Source organism: Sorex araneus, chromosome 3 (assembly GCF_027595985.1).
Source record: "Sorex araneus isolate mSorAra2 chromosome 3, mSorAra2.pri, whole genome shotgun sequence".
NCBI lineage: Eukaryota > Metazoa > Chordata > Mammalia > Eulipotyphla > Soricidae > Sorex > Sorex araneus.
Genome location: NC_073304.1, coordinates 196,722,352 through 196,740,486, shown reverse-complemented (window position 1 = coordinate 196,740,486; position 18,135 = coordinate 196,722,352). Strand labels below are relative to the sequence as shown.

At 37.8% G+C, this 18,135-nt stretch overlaps 2 protein-coding genes across 10 annotated transcripts in view; one reads left to right on the top strand and one right to left on the bottom strand.

The window, feature by feature from the left end:
* NF1 (neurofibromin 1) overlaps positions 1–18,135 on the bottom strand; it is a 294,661-nt gene that overhangs the window by 96,644 nt on the left and 179,882 nt on the right. The gene's annotated exons all lie outside the window — the stretch shown is intronic.
* On the top strand, positions 4,808–7,496 carry OMG (oligodendrocyte myelin glycoprotein). The gene is made up of 2 exons (XM_004621558.2): positions 4,808–4,967; positions 5,812–7,496. Exons 1-2 carry the CDS (start codon positions 4,965–4,967, stop codon positions 7,138–7,140), a joined length of 1,332 nt encoding a protein of 443 aa, XP_004621615.1. The 5' UTR covers positions 4,808–4,964; the 3' UTR covers positions 7,141–7,496.

Here is an 18,135-nt window from a genome sequence, read left to right as displayed (position 1 = left end):
CCACAGAGAACAGATGACTTACTTAGAAGGGTTATTAAGAGCTAAGGTGTGTTCCCTGACCTCTGATTCAGTACCACTGTAATTAATATAGAACCAAAGAAGCACCTAGTTAATGCATTGCAACATTATATATACATCTCATTTAGTATTGGTGGTGGGATACAATATGAAGTAAATAAGTATGAGCATTAATTATTGTTTTTACCTAGTCCTGACCAACAAGTAGCAAAATAGTTGGGCACCTATTAATTAAAACACTGTAATGCTAAAATATTAGACAAGCTAAACAATGGAACAGAATGGAAAGTCCAGAAAAAGACTCAAATTGCAAATGTGTAGGGAAAATAAGTACTGAGACAACTGAATAACTATCTGGAAAAAAGATAAAATTGAATCCATACATTATACTAAATTAGAATACCAAATAAACCTGTGACTTATTAAGAAACATAAAATTATATTAGTAATAGAAAAATATATTGATTTATAATTCATTATTTTTGGTTCCACTTTTGGGCCATACCTGGCGGTGACCAGAACTTATTCTTGCCTCTGTGTACTCAGGGATCACTCCTGGAAGAACTCAGGGGATCATACTGGGAGCCAGGCATGGAACTCAGGTCAGCCATGTGTAAAGCTAGCATCCTACCCCAATTTTAACCCCAATTCCTTTTAAATTTGAAGTAGGAAAAACCTTCCTAGCTTCAAAATCAAGAAAAATTAAAAAGGAAAATCAAATTATATAAACATTATAATGTCAAAAATCCCATAAAATAATGTCAAAAGAATAACTGGCAAATTGGAAAATACTTTTCAAGTGAAAAGCTAATACCTTTAGAAGAATGTAACTAAACTCATAAGGGCTGCATGGAAAAAGATTCAAAACAGAACAGAAAAAGTGTCTGAAATGTAAGAGTAATAACAACAACTGAAAAGGTAAGGGTTCTTAAGAACATATGCTAAGATATAGATTCTTCTTCATGTTTAGATGATTTAAAACTACAGTGATATGGGGCTGGATTGATAGCACAGTGGGTAGGGCATTTGCCTTGCACGTGGCCGATCCAGGTTCAATTCCCAGCATCCCATATGGTCCCCTGAGCACTGCCAGGTGTTAATTCCTGAGTGCATGAGCCAGAAGTAACCCCTGGGTGCATGAGCCAGGAGTAAAGCCCTGTGCACCGCTGGGTGTGACCCAAAAAGCCAAACAAACAAACAAACAAACAAAACTACACTGATATTATTAGGCATCAGGATAATAGAAACCCAAAAGTTCAACTATACAGTCTACAGTAAGGCTTTACAGAACTACACATCCTGATACATTGCTTGTGGGAGTGCAAAACTGTATTGTCTTTGGAAAAGGGCATAGCAATATCCAGAAAAACCCCAAATACATTTATTCTTTATCTAGGAAATCACTAGCAAAAAATGCATAATTACTTAGATGCAAAGGTATTCATTCACTGTGCCGTTATTTGTAATAGTAGAATTCTAGAAACAACCCAGATGTCCTCAATAGGAAATTAATTGAATAAACTATGGTAAACTCCCAAGTAGAATACTGTGCTGGAGATGACAAAAATAAATTAAAAATCCTAAATATTAATATGGAGTAATATTTAAGATTTAAGTATTTTAAAATAAAAACACAGGACTGTAACACTATACAGTATATAATTTTTGTATATGTGGGAATAAGGATATGTATGTATGTATATGCACGAATTTCTACATAGTTACAAAAAAAATATTCTTCAGCACAACCAAAAACTAAAGCCAATATAAAATCAATAAGAGGAGGACAGGAATAGGGTGCAGGGGAACAAGGGAAGATTTTTCTAAATATACCAGTTAATTCAAGCAGTTCTTAAAACTAACTGAAATAGACACTAGAGTGATTGTACAGTGAGTAGGGCACTTGTTTTGTATGTCGCCAACTCAGGTTCAATCCTTGACACCCCATATTGTTTCCTGAGGCAGGCCAAGAGATTCCTGAGCACAGAGCCAGGAGCAAACCCTGAGCACTGCTGGGTGTGATCTCTGAACCCAAAAACAAATATACTGACTGAAACAAATGAACTTAACTTGGGGCTGGAGCAACAGTACAGCAGGTAGGGTGTTTGCTCTAAATGTGGCCGACCCGGGTTGGATCCCCAGTATCCCATATGGTCCCCTGAGCACCACTAGAAGTGATTCCTGAGTACAGAGCTAGGAGTAACCCCTGAGCATCGCCAGGGGTAACCCAAAAATAAAAAAACAAAAAGGAAACAAAAAAACTCAAAAACACCAAATGAATGTAACTTTATGCAAAGGTAGTTTCATAAATACAGATGAAATAACTAGTTTTAAGTTAATTGAGATATAAAATTGACTATAAGCATCTCAGTGAATTATTTTCTAAGAACAATAGAGCTACAAAGAAATTTTAGCATCTATTCAATAATCTGGGCTGGAGCGATAGCACAGCGGGTAGGGCATTTGCCTTGCACAAGGCCAACCTAGGTTTGATTCCTCCACTCCTCTCGGAGAGCCTGGCAAGCTACCGAGAATATCCTGCCCGCACAGCAGAGCCTGGCAAGCTACCCGTGTCATATTCGATATGCCAAAAACAGTAACAACAAGTGTCACAATGGAGACGTTACTGGTGCCCGCTCAAGCAAATCGATGAACAACGGGATGACAGTGACAGTGATACAATAATCTACAATATAATTGAAAATAATATTTTCAAACTATTATAGGATGATACAAGTAAGTAATTTTATTAGTGCTATTAGGAATCATTTACATGAAATATAGGGGATACAGAAAAAATTAAATCTTCAGAAGAAAACAAACAGGTAAATGCAGACTATCTAGAAAATAAGCAAATGGCATGGGGATAAAGTAGGTAGGAGATAGAGAAAGGTTTGAATCATCTGAATTTTCTGATCATCTCTTTTCAATTGCCCATGCTTTCAAAGTACTATATTCAGCATTCTTGACTGTGTTCAGCAGGAAATTCAATATAAATAGCTAATTCTAGTATAGAAAGTTCTAAATATAGGGTCTGGAGACATAGCACAGAGGGAAGGGTATTTGCCTTAAATGCAGCTGACCCAGGTTCGATCCCCAACATCCCATATGGTCTCCCAACTCTAACAGGAGTAATCCCTGAGCGCAGAGCCAGGAGTAAGCCCTTAGCACTGCCAAGGTGGCCCATAAACAAAACAAACCCAAGAAACCAACCCACACCCCCACCAAAAAAAAAAAATCCCAAATAAGCACATCAAATATTATCAATTTAAGAGCTAAAGACTGGTTTTCCAAATGTTATTATGATGGGAGAGTTGCACCCTGTAAGATGATGTTATACTTTTCAGGATATAAGAGTAATAGATACCAGAACACTATGTTCCACAAAAGAACAAGCAGTCCTAGGGGCCAGAGTTATAGTACAGCAGGTAGGGAATTTGCCTTTGAATATGGCTGCCCCTGATTCAATTCCCGGCATCCCACATGGTCCCAGAGCACTGCCAGGTGCAGTACTTTCCTTTTTGGAAATATAGGGGATTTTATTAAAAAGGAAAGTACTGCAGCACTGTCATCCTGTTACAGTTCATCAATTTGCTCGAGTGGGCACCAGTAATGTCTCCATTGTAAGATTCATTGTTACTGTTTTTGGCATATCAAATACGCCACAGGTAGCTTGCCAGGCTCTGCCATGCGGGCAGGATACTCTTGGTAGCTTGCCGGGCTCTCTGAGAGGGAGGGTGGGAGGGAGGAATCGAACCCGGGTTGGCCTTCTGCAAGGCAAATGCGCTACCTGCTGTGATATCGCTTCAGCCTGTCTCTAAGGTAAACAATCTACTCTGGAAATCAGCTTTCACTAATTATTTCACAGTCAGTTCACTAAAGAGGATGGAGACCACATCTGGTGAGGCTCAGGGCTGACTCCTGGCCCATGCAAAGGAAACACTCTACTCCCTGTACTATAACTCCTGCCCTTGATGCTACTATTTTTAAAACATCAGATCAAATAAGTGACTTTGAAGAAAACAATACTCATGCCCTCTTACTAAACAATATAAACTTCATAAAGAAAAGAAATACCTAACCCTAAAGATTTAATAAAACATGCTAATTTTTCACATAAACTAATAATTAAAAATGCAAGATGCTTACTTAAAAATGTACCCTTAGCTTTTATGTGGCCTTAAGCCTCTGCATAAAAATGAGACAAAAAGTATATTTAAATACTTCTGTAGATTACTAAAAAGGGAAAATATTTGATAAATTTGAAAATCTTCTTATACACAGTGATAAATTTTTATTCACAATGCTCTGGAAATACAAAAAAAAATCAATCAAACTGCATTATGTTTTTTAAAGTGACATGACAGTTACACTGTTTCAGAAAATAACATGGAAAGGCTAGAGTTAAAAACAGTTGAAATAATATAAAACCACTGATGAGTAAGATCAAATTCATTACTTCCGAATATATGAAAAGAAAGGGTAGAGGTATTAAAAAATTTCTTACGAACTTTGGAAATAATGAACCCACAAATTCTTAAATGAGGCAGATGGTGAAACATGGAACCTATTTTCAAACAAACATATACAAATGAGTAAGGAAAAGGTTTATCATGCTTCAAGTATTCCATCCAATAGGAAGACTGAGATGTAAAGGCATGCAAAATGCTGTACGTTTAAAAAAATCAACAAGAAAAAGGTGGGGGCCCATTTTTGTTGCGTGTGCGCCACTTGCAATAAATTTGAGTCAGCACCAATGACAGCTCTGCAGTCCTCCTATGTGGGACTGATCAGGTGGTTGCAGAGCTTCAGCTCACAGCAACACAATGCAGCTGAGCAGGCAAGCACAGCCCACAGTCAGACGCGGCTCCCGCTCTCCAGAACAAGGCGACCTTTAAGTGTAAGTTTCCGGGAGAAAATGAGAAGCTGATGCTGAAGACGACACTATGGTAAGCTGTTATTTCAATCAGTAAAAGATCAACTGGGGAATTTTTGTCTTTTTCTTTTTTGAAAATAAAACTCAACGTTAGAATTGAATATATATTTAAAATAACAAGTGCATGCACCAGGAATTTGCTGCAGTGTTGGCCGAGGGATTTTTTTTTCCTTGATATTCAAAATAAATATACACATTATTTTCCTGTAGAATCGTCAGTGAAATATACAATTTATATATGAAAAAATCAATTTACAAAATATGAGATTTAAAGGCACAGTGTTAGTCTGTATTTTTCAAGTGACTTGAAATGTTTTACAAGGATATATTTATTCTACAGAAACATGGATAAAATTTTCCAAGTATTACTTTAATTAAGATCTCATCCAACAAAAATTAATACATTACTGCAGAGATTAAAAAAGGAGAAAAACATACCAAAATAGAGATACGACAGCCATTTTTTTTTCCCCCATCTGAGTAAGAAGGGATATTATCAAAATAGCAAATGCTTACGATTTCAGCCTTCATTTGCAGAGAATTCTACTTAGTAAGATTAAGGATCCGAAAGATAAATAAGAAAGAATATGATATGGTTTTCAAAAAATGGAGAAAATAAAGGGGGAAATGCAGGAGAGAGTAGGGAAGAAAGTCTCTCTCCCACATAGCCCCAATTGAAAGATTAAGCATTCGGACTATAAATGAAGGGGAGCTTTGTTAGTTTAATCACTGGAACAATTATAAAAGGACTCAACAACAAGGAGGTTTATAGAAAATTTTCCCTAAATGCTAAGTGACCCGTGGAGATGCCTAAATTGTATTTGCATATTTAAAGGGGTGTATCTGTTTGTTTCCAGGCTTTGATGGAATATCAGATATTGAAAATGTCTCCCAGCTTGTTCATCCTTCTGTTTCTCACACCTGGTTTTTTATGCACTTGTCCTCTCCAGTGTATATGCACGGAGAGGCACAGGCATGTGGACTGTTCAGGCAGAAACTTGACTACATTACCATCTGGACTGCAAGAGAATATTATACATTTAAATCTGTCTTATAACCACTTTTCTGATCTGCATAACCAGTTAACCCAATACACCAATCTGAGGACCCTGGATATTTCAAATAACAGGCTTGAAAGCCTACCTGCTCAGTTACCTCGGTCCCTCTGGAACATGTCTGCTGCTAACAACAACATTAAATTGCTTGATAAATCTGATACTGCTTATCAGTGGAACCTTAAATATCTGGATGTTTCTAAGAACATGCTGGAAAAGGTTGTCTTCATTAAAAATACACTAAGAAGCCTTGAGGTTCTCAATCTCAGTAGTAACAAACTTTGGACAGTTCCTACCAACATGCCCTCTAAACTACACACTGTGGACCTGTCTAACAATTCCTTGACACAAATCCTTCCAGGAACATTAATAAACCTGACAAATCTCACACATCTTTACCTGCATAACAATAAGTTCACATTCATTCCAGATCAAGCTTTTGATCAACTTTTTCAGTTACAAGAGATATCCCTTCACAATAACAGGTGGTTATGTGACCACAAACAAAACATCACTTACCTATTACAGTGGATGATGGAAACTAAAGCCCATGTGATAGGGACTCCCTGTTCTAGCCAAATATCATCTCTGAAGGAACATGACATACACCCTACACCTTCTGGATTTACCTCAAGCTTGTTCACTCTAAGTGGGACGCAGACAGTGGACACCATTAATGCTCTGAGTATGGTAACGCAATCCAAAGTGACCAAAATACCCAAACAGTATCGAACAAAGGAAACAACGTTTGGTGCCACTCTAAGCAAAGACACCACCTTAACTAGCACTGATAAGGCCTTTGTGCCATTTCCAGAAGATACATCCACAGAAACCATCAATTCACAGGAAGCAGCAGCTGCAACTCTAACTATTCATCTCCAAGATGGAATGGTTACAAACACAAGCCTCACTAGCTCAACAAAATCATCCCCAACACCCATGACCCTAAGCATCACTAGTGGCATGCCAAATAATTTCTCTGAAATGCCTCAGCAAAGCACAACCCTTAACTTACGGAGGGAAGAGACAACCACAAGTGCAAAGACTCGCTTATCTTCTATGGCAAGTGCTTGGAAAGTAAATGTTTCACTTCTCTTAATGCTTAATGCTGTGGTCATGCTGGCTGGCTGAGGGTCTGCATTTTCTGAAACCAATGAGAGAAATCTTCCCCTGATACATAGTTGGGAAAATAAACCCCTATCTAACCAGTGATTCACGCTATATTAAATATTTGAGAAAAGTCAGTCTTACATTTCTGACTCTGATGTAAATGAAGTAACTTGTCTTAAATAAAAGTGCACAATGTCTTGGTACTTGCTGCTATTTTACTGTCTTAAGTAAAACTAATTTTTTTTTAACAACTTGTTTTCTTTTTAAGGCTTAAATTTATTGCACAAGATATAAAGCATCTAAACTTTAATATGTATTTTATGTATGTTTACATTGTCAAAACATCTGGGGGAAAATAAAAAGGTCTATGCTCAGAATTGTGTCGTCTGGTTTCCTAGTTATACCAATTTAATCTATTCAGAGTCAAAATGACCAACAATGTTTTGTTCTAGGGTACCTGGATAAAATCTTTAATGATTAAAAATAACTGGAGGCATCCAAGGATATGCCACTAAAGTAAAACTGTGGTTGTCAATCCCATGAATGGTTATATCACATCACTATTTTATACACAAGCCATAATTGTTTGAAATCTAAATGATGTCCTGCTTCTGAGGAACTCTTGGCTACTTTACAGATTATATAATGGACAAAAGCTCTTCAAAAACTAGGAAGACACCAGGCTTTGCATTTTAATAAGGAAAGTTTAATGGCTTTGTTTTCTGCATTTAAGAAAAGTATTAACAACATAATAAAAGTTTTAGAGACATTTCAAAATAAACAGCTCTATTACATATTTAGGAGACAACATATTAGTGGAAAATTAAATATTTACAGAAGTCAAAGTCCTTTATGTGCTGGAAAAGGAAATTTATCTTTTGCACATTAGAAGTCAGAATGAGGTTTATGTAAATTAAAAATAAGATCGGTAGGGTCAGGGGTGTGATTCAGTGGTAAAGCACTTTCCTTGCATGTGTGAGTCTCTGGGTTTGTTTCCTGGTATTTTATAAACCCCAAGCACAAGCTGGGTATAGTTTCTGACCACCACTGGACCCCAGCCCCCAAACCAAAATTAAACAAAGTTAACAACTGGCTTTGGAATAACATCAATAATGGACATTACTGAGGGAGGGAAAGGAAAAGAGAAAAAGAAAAAAAATTGATTTGGTGCTACAAACAGGTAAAGAATCAAAAGAACAAACAAAACTAGGGCTGGACATAGGGTAGATCTTGACATTCAAAATGCACTGAACTCTAATTAGAAGATAACTGAGGTTTTACATAAATATATAAAATATATACAAATATACAAACTGCAAAAATCAAGAATTAGAAAAGAAGTCCTGAAATGAGGTTAGATTAAAATGCAAGGCAGCTTGAATGAAATAAATGGGTGAGTCACAAGTGAGGAATTTAATTCGTAAGACATACAGAGTATCTATTTCAAGAGAACCTAGGGTTGGGGGAAAAGTACAGAAGAAAATTTTATGTTCCCTCTCAATAAATTTTAAAATTATAACAGACTTCTAAGTTTTAAAACAATTCTATTCAAAGAAAGAAAGAAAGAAAGAAAGGAAGGAAGAAAGTAACATCCATTTCATATGCTCTCTACCTACCCCCTTCCCCCAGGCCCCAAAGAGATGTCTTAGAGGAAAAACTACTTTTGAACTTCAATAAAGCAATTTATTTTCCAGTATAGTAGCTTCTGAACATTTTCCTGCCCTGGCAAAAAGCTTACTATTGAAGAATTTCACAAGGAAGAAATGGGGTTAGTTTCAAAAGTTCCATAAGTGATTTTTAAATGCATTCATTATCTTTCCAAATGGCCAAGTTTCTGTGTTTGTTTCCCCCTCCCCACCACTTCCTCCAAATCCTGACCTGGTATTTTCATCCATGAAAGTTTAACTGCACAGATTATTTATTATTCTATCACACACTTGAATCTTTTTTTTGGGGGGTCACACTCGGCGATGCACAGGGGTTACTCCTAGCTCTGCACTCAGGAATTACTCCTGGGGGTGCTCAGGAGACCATATGGGATGCTGGGAATCGAACCCGGGTCAGCCGCGTGCAAGGCAAACACCCTACCTGCTGTGCTATCGCTCCAGCCCCTCACACACTTGCATCTTTAAAAAAACACACAGGTCTATCGAGGGTTAAGATGCAGACAGGGTTAAGATGCATGCCTTACTTCAGCCAACCCCAGCTCAATATCTGATAGCACACAGTCTCCTGAGCATTACAAGGTAGAGCCCTAAAAACTCAGCACCACCAGTTATGCCCCTATAAGCCACAGCACTGCACAGCACAGGTGGCTGGGGAAATCTTCAGTCCTGCAGAGCCAAACATCACCACATCCTTAAGCCCCAGCATTGAACTAAGTTTTGAATCACTGGGTGTGGCCCGTGGACCCCTGAGCACGGGTTAGGAGATCCCCCACAGAGAAAAATAAAACACATACTCTACAGGTGATTCAATTAAAAAAATTAACTAAAAAACCCTACATATATGAAATTTCATGGGAAATAGATCACTTTGAGGGTGCCAAAAACTTGTTGCCTTAGAAACTGATTTTTGGAGTGAAATTATGAATTAACATCATTTGCATCATATATGGATTATGTCAATTTTGCTGACATGTCTACAGAAAGCAGAAGGAAAACTCAGTAAACTTACAACACATGACACTATGAGCCCTTAGCATGAAGTATTATCTAGTCTTAAGGTAACTAGATAATACTTTCCACTAAGGAAATAATGTTTTAATGATTATCAATGAGGGCTCATAATTTGCCACAAAGACAATAAACACTGTATTACTGGGCTCCAAAAACATTTTGAAATGCTTTAGTCTTCGGCACCTATTTCTAAAACTCATAAAATGTGTACCTATTCATCCCTATGGTTTGATTCTAATTTACAATTAACGTTTGTTCTCACAAGTCCAGAGGATAAAAAAAAAAAAAAGAGCACAAACACAACAGCAGATGCAGTAAGGGAGAAAAGAGTGTTGAAGTGTTGAAGAATGTGTTTTAATGTCAAAAGATCTTAGCCTGGATTCTGCTCTTGCCACTTCTTAGTTATATGGCTTGGACAAGTTTACTTCACTGCTTTTACCAAAGTTTCCTCATTTATATAACAGTTAAGAAAACTTACTCATAGTGCTCTTTTAAAAAGCAAGAAAAATAGAATTAATGCTAAGTATTATTAGGGAATTCATCACATGATGATTCACTGATCAGAATATTCTGAGACCAAGTGAAAATGTTTTGTTTTGGGGCCCTGTCCTGTAGTGTTAGGGCTTACTTCTGGTGGTTCTCAGACAACCATATGTGGTGTTTGGTGGTTACTTCTGGCTAAGTCGCCATGGGTCCCTTCTGGCACTGCTTTGGGGAATATGCAATGCCTGGGATCAAATTCAGTCTTCCCACTTAGAAAGCACGTACTCCAGGCTGCTGCACTACCTCTCCGGTACCCTAAAATAGGACTCCAATATGGTTTACTGTATGACAAGACTCTTCCTTCCCTTTACAGCAGAGTTGGGACCGAAAATATTCAGCCTGCTGGCCATATAAGGCCCACAAAATCATGTGGTCTGGTTCCAGTACATGCATGTGTTTGGTTGACTGTCTATAGCCTATCTGTATTGTTTAGCCCAAGAATGATGTCATAAATATCCAAACAACCCTTGTCAAAAAAAAAGGCTTCCTCAACCTGCTTTACAGTTTAAAATTTACATCTTAAAATTTTGTAGCTTCTTTACATTATTTAGTTCAAAGTATCTTTCTACCCCCCTAATTCACCATGCTCCCTACTGCTTTTAGAAGACTTTATATCCTCTCTGAGTTTGATTCCAGATATTATTTCTCATCTCTTTCCTTCCCCTGGCAAATCTTTATTCATTTTTTAAATTTAATTTTAGATGATCACTTTCTTCTAGGAAGTTCCCCTCATCTTAATTTGGATTTAGGAGTAAAAGAATGAATACAAATCAAAGATATGACTGGTGGGATAATAAAGACCACTGAGAACAAAGTCAAACTTTCAAGTTTTACTCTAGAGTCTTTTTTTTCTCCCATTAGATCAAAGTCATAGCTTCATTCCAGAGGAAAGAGATCAAAGAAAGGAATGAAGGAAGAAGACCAGAGAAGTGACTCAGAGGTAAAAGTGCACATTTTGCATGCATGAGACCTGGGTCAGATTCCTGGAACTAGAAAAAAAAAATTAAAGGATGAAAGAAGATTTGATCTGACTGCTTGCTACATGCCACACAAGAAATTAGTTCTAATTCTAAGAAATTGGTTCTAAGCAATGAGGACCTTTGGGACAATCCCAGAGAAAGGTTAATTCTGATATCCGTGAACAACTTAGTATAAGTAAGTAGACTGCTCAAGGGAAATAAATCACAGAAAGAGAAACAAATGCAGCTTAATGTGTTAATAGTGTGTTAAGCAGACTACTTTGTTTCACACTTTGAAAACTGTGGTGCAAAGTGATGTTTTTAAGACATTCAACTATTAAGAAATTCCATTTTGGCTCAATGGCTCCAACTCCACTAAACATGTTGCAGAACCAGTTACCAATTGAGGTATATGCTCAGCACACATCTTAATTTTTATTTTCAACCAAATACTGATATTCTAAAGTTGTGAAAGTTTCCGATAAGGTCAAAGCAGAGAAATTATACAGGCACACAATTTTACAATAAAAACAGCAAAAGTGTAAATTTTTTTTGTCTAGCAAAAGATATATTTTAATCTTTGGAACACACCTGGTGGTTCTCAGGGATTAAATCTGGCTCAGAGCTCAGAAGTCACTCTTGGTGGTATTTGGGTTGCAGTGCTGGGATCAAACCTAGGATCCCAATCTGAAAAAAAAATACACTCCCATCTGTTGAACTCTCTCTGTAGCCCCTCAAAACATTTCTCTAAACGCACATAAATAAAGCATATTAAGTTTATCAGATCAATAGCACAGTGGGTAGGGCGTTTGCTTTGCACGCGGCCGACCCGGGTTCGATTCTCAGCATCCCATATGGTACCCTGGGCACCACCAGGAGTAATTCCTGAGTGCAGAGCCAGGAGTAACCCCTGTGCATTGACGGGTGTGACCCAAAAAGGAAAGAAAGAAAGAAAGAAAGAAAGAAAGAAAGAAAGAAAGAAAGAAAGAAAGAAAGAAAGAAAGAAAGAAAGAAAGAAAGAAAGAAAAAGAGAGAGAGAAAGGGAGAAAGAAAGAAAGAAAGAAAGAAAGAAAGAAAGAAAGAAAGAAAGAAAGAAAGAAAGAAAGAAAGAAAGGAAGGAAGGAAGGAAGGAAGGAAGGAAGGAAGAGAGAAAGGAAGAAAGAAAGAAAGAAAGAAAGAAAGAAAGAAAGAAAGAAAGAAAGAAAGAAAGAAAGAAAGAAAGAAAGAAAGAAAGAAAGAAAGAAAGAAAATTGAAAATTGTCTTTTGGTAAAAATCTAGTTAAGAACATGTATTCCATGAGTGTTTAAGATAAAACATGTATTTACTGTAGAGACTATAAAGTTATCTTAAATATCATTGCCGTTTCATCTATAAGATAGTTTTGGGTAAGTAACAAGATCAGAAATTAAAATGGGGCCCTGGGATAACTCACAGGCAGAGTAACTGCCTTGCAAGCATGAGGCCACAAGTTCAATCACTGGCACCGAAACAAAAAATTGTGCATGCCCTGGTGAGCACTATAATCCAGTGTGTGAATACCTCAATAAAATGTGTTCCAAGTCCTCTCCCCAATTCATCACCACAAAAACATGGAAGGCGTAAAAGGGAAAATGAATAAAAAGATAAAAGAAATGAAATGACTGAATCCACAATGGCACATAATAACCCAACTATTTCTCATTAGTTACACTTCAGATAGTGAACTTAAAAGATTATTGATTTATATCATGGAAAACATGACATATAAATGAAAAAATAAGTATCTTGGACAAGAGCAATACTGCAGTGGGTAGGGTGTTTGTTTTGTATGTGGCTGACCTGGGTTAGATCTCCAACACCCCATCTGGTCCCTTGAGCACTGCCAGGAGAAATCCCTGTATGCAAGGATACATGCATACATATATATACACACATCTCAAGAGTAAGCCCTGAGCACAGCCAGGTGTGGCCCTATCCCAACAATTTCCTACCCTTTGCCCCAAATTAGGTATCTGAGTATTTCACAAGGTTATTTCAAGGCCAACGATCAAATAATCTGATGAAATAATCAATACCAGGAAATGTAGCTATTTAATTTCAGCTACTTAGTTGCATGTAGTGATAGTTCAAGCAAACTGAACACTTTTGGAAGGCTGAGAGAGTTCCAATGTCTGTCAAATGCTTGCCTCAAGAGAAAACACACTAATATTTAATGGCTTTTCATTGAGAGAAAAAACAAATAAACAAAGAACAGTAAGGTAAAATAAGGATGCCACATACCACAATAACCACTGGGAAGGCCCTGTGTGCCAAAGAAAGCCTCAACAACCGCTATTCCATCTGAGATATGGAGTGTAAGAATAATTGGCACATAGCCCATGCATTTACCAGTTCTATTACTTAGGTATCAAATAGTCATCTATATTGCCTCACACCAATAGTAAATATTAGAGAATAAAAGTAGGCATTTAAAAGTAATTTCATCTGCTTATAGGTTCTGTTACATTTCCTCATAAAACGGCTCTCTAAAAGATTACATGAAACTGTCTTGCTTTAAGATCAAGGAGACACCTCAAACTAGCAAACATCTTTATGTAAGTGGACAATAAGCTGATTTAAATTTTAAATGTGTTATACATCTCTAAATTTCTATCTTTTCCCTCAAAGTAGCCATGCTAAGTATTATGTTCTTATTCCAACAGGGATGCAATTAATGAAAATCTTGGGGCAGGAAGCTCTTCCTTTCATATATCACTACGAGGGGCTAGTGGATAGTTCAGTGGTAGAACAGACGTCAGAGTTAAATCCCTGGTGCAGTATCATCCACAAGCCAATGAATGCAATTCTGGTGACACTATCATTTATGATTCAAGGCTCAGCAAAGTGTGATCCAGTCCACTGTGACCATATGTGAACCAAACACCACAACTAAAGTGTGTGATCCCAGGCAATCACACTTGGTCAAGTGTGCAACCCTGGGCTTTTTCCACTCTGGAGAAGCCAGTGTTCTCTCTTGAGCACAGATTTCTCTTTCTCTCCTCTCACCTCCCTCCTCCCCCTTCCTTTCTTTCTGCTTTTTGGATCACACCCAGCGATGCTCCTGGTTCTGCACTCACGAATTACACCTGGCAGTGCTTGGGGGACCATATGGAATGCCAGGGACTGAACCTGGGTCAGTTGCATGCAAGGCAAATGCCCTACCTGCTGTACTATTGCTCTGCCCCCCCCCTTTTTTAAAGGAGAAGTTCATTGAGTTAATAGTTCAATCTAAAACCTATTTAACATAAAAATAAATAATAAAATTTGCAGCTCACATTTCTTTCATTTTTAATTTAATGTAGGAATGCTGCTATTTACTCAGCCATTGATTAGGCTGACTGAATTGGGCATTAACATCACATTACTTAAAAAAAAAATTTTTTTTTAATTGAGTATCTGTGAGGACTGAAGCGGTAGCACAGTGGATAGGGCTTTTTCCTTGCACGAGGCCGACCCAGATTTGATATCTCCGTCACTCTCAGAGAGCCCGGCAAGCTATCGAGAGTATCCTGCCTGCACAGTAGAGTCAGGCAAGCTGCTCATGGTGTATTCAATATGCCAAAAACAGTAACAAATCTCACAATACTGACACTACTGGTATTCCCTTGAGCAAATCGATGAACAATGGGATGACAGTGCTACAGAATATCTGTGAGAGAGACTATTAAAAAACTGTTCGTAATTGGGTTTCAGTCATACAATGATCCAGCACCCATCACTCTACCACTGTACATTTCCTACCAGCAATGTCCCCTGCCTCCTTACCACCATCCCCCAACACCCCATCTCCCCACCCCCAGCCTCCCTCTATGGGAGGCACTTTCCTTCTTGCTCTCTCTCTTTCCTTTTCCTTTTGTGCATTATGGTTTGCAGTAGAGGTGCTAAGAGGTCATGATGTTTGTTCAGGGCATTTGATATTTTTATCAGGATGGTAAGGCTGGAATAGCTTTTCAATTTGGCTGCTCTGGGGTGTGGATGTGATTGCAAAGTTTCTGGAAGTACAGGGAGGTGGGGCAGGTAGCCCATCCCAACCCCGAGAAATCCTGAAGATTTCAGTCACAAAACCCACATACCCGAATTTTCAGCTAATTGTATCTTGGTGAGGTCTGTCCTGAGTCTGTGGAGTCAGGCCCCGGGTAGGGCGGCGGTTTCGGATTGGCAGCTCAAATTTCTTAATAAATTTTCTTTCAAAAGTCTACTTTGTATCACTTTAAAATAAAAAGTGCAATTCTGGCTAAGTTTCACAATCAAGGGTACCCTTAGTTTTACAACTAAGGGTGTAAGTACTACAAACTGTGTGTGATCCTGTCAATGCAACAATAAAAAATATAAGACTAAAAATCAGTATTAAGGAAAAAAATATGCCCATTTTACATTAAAAAATAAACTCAAAGTTTTATTTTGCTTATAAGAAAAAATTCCTTATCATTTATTTGTTTTGTGGCCACAACTGGATCTGCTTAGGGCTTATTCCTAGCTCTGTGCTCAGGATTCACTTCTGGTGGTGCCCAGGAAACCCCATATGGTGGTGGGGATTGGTCCCTGGTCAGCCACATGCAAGGTAGAAAAAAGGAAATTATAAACATAGTAGTGTTTTCAGACTTATGGCATATTTGCCAAACAAAACCATCCAGGTCACAAGACAATGGGCTGTAGGAAAAACCTCAATGATATGAACACCTTTCCAAGAATACCCCACCAGAAACTCACTCAGATTTGAAGGAATGATAAGCAACTAAGAAATTTCATAGACTCAAAATCATCTTTACAAGAACTAAAGGGACTATGTTAAGACAAGATGAATCCCACAAGCACACCAAACTCTTGCAGAAAGTTCCATGACAATAATTCCTCTCAGTGTCAATGGACTAATGGGCTAAATGCACCAATTAAACGACACAGAGTGGTAGGGCTGATTAGAAAATTGAACCAAATGCCTGCAAGAAACATATTTGAATAGTCAGAGCAAACATAGACTCAAAAATCAAAGTTTGGAAAACAATTCTCAAGTGAAAACACTCCCTCAAAATGTCTGGAGTGGCCATACTAGTATTAAACAACACAGAACTGAAAATGAACTTTGCTGTCAATTTTTAATGATCAAGGGATATGTACACCAGGAAGAACTCACACTCATACATTCATATGTGCCTAATGAGGGAGTAGCAAAATACTTAAAAACAACTGCTAATAGACTTGAAGAGACAATGATAATAACAACACAATAGTAGTTAGAGACTTCAACACCACTCTGTCACCTCTCTATAGGTCAGCTAAAATAAAGCTCAGAAAGAACACAATTGCTTTGAAGGAAGAAATAGGAGAGAGGGGGTTAGTAGATATAAACAGGGATTTCCATCCTCAAAAAGCTGAATACACATTCTTCTTCAGTGCACATGGGACATTCTCCAAGACAGAGCACAAAACAAACCTTCAGAAAGTCAAGAGGATAGAAATCATGCCAACTATCTCCTCAGACCATGATGCACTGAAAATATAAGTTCATCACAAACAGGAACAGAAAAACAACTAAAAAAATCCGGATATTAAATAACTTGTTACTGAATAACCAATAGGGTAGAGAGGAAATCAAAGAGGAAATTAAAAGATTCCTGGAAACAGACGAGAATGAGGACTCAACCTACCAGAACTTGTGGGACAGAGCAAAAATGGTGTTAAAAATAAAGTTCATGGCTATGCAGCCTTCATCATGAAGGAAGAACGGGCCACATAAATAATTTGACTGCACAACTTAAGAAACTAGAATGATAAAACTTAGAGCAGAAATTAATGAACTGGAATCAAAACAACAACAACAACAACACAAAAAACAATCCAAAAGATCAATGAAACCAAACTTGTTTATTTTGAAAAAATAAACTGTTGACAAACCACAGGCAAAAGACACAGAGAGAGAGAAAGAGAGAGAGAGAGAGAGAGAGCACTTTAATAAACCAAATCAGGCTCTCCGCTGAGATGTGATCCCAGCGGCCGCACGTATGTGGCCCTACCGCAGCTGCACGAGCATGATTTCAGAGGCTAGCTAAACTACTGTGGGCACTGGCAGCTCCTTGCAGAAGTGTCTCCAGACTGAGAACTAAGCCACGGCCCCATGCCTGCCCAGGAGGGGAAAGGTTTTTCTCTCTTGCCTTTTCCTTGCCGTGGGGGACGGGGGTGGGGGGGGAACGGAATATGGCAACTGCCATATTATGAGGACCACTAATGAGAGATACAAACTTGCAATGATCCAATTTCTGGAAGAAATTTCCCTGGACTTAGTTGCTAAAATACAGAAATCCAAAACTGCGCGGCTGCGATAGACCTCGTATCTCTTCACAGCAGGTCTGACTCTAGTAGGGAACTCCTAACAATAATAGTGAGTTTTTTGTTGAAATATTGAATGTAACCAAAGTAAAGAGAAAGTAAAGTGAAATTTATAGGGGTGGGTGGGTGGGGGGATGGGAGGTATACTGGGTTTTTTTTGGTGGTGGAATATGTGCACTGGTGAAAGGATGGTTGTTTCAGCATTGTATAACTAAGACTTAAGCCTGAAAGCATTGTACTTTTCCACATGGTGATTCAATAAATAAATAAATAAATAAATAAATAAATAAATACATAAATACATAAATAAATAAATAAATAAATAAACCAACCAAATCAGAAATGAAATGCTGGACATCACCACAAACACCACAAAAGTTCCAGGAATTATCATTTATTACTTTAAGAACCTTTATGCCACAAAACAAGAGAAGCTAGAAGAAATGGATAAATTCCTGGACTCCTATTACTTTCCAAGGCTGAACCAAGATGA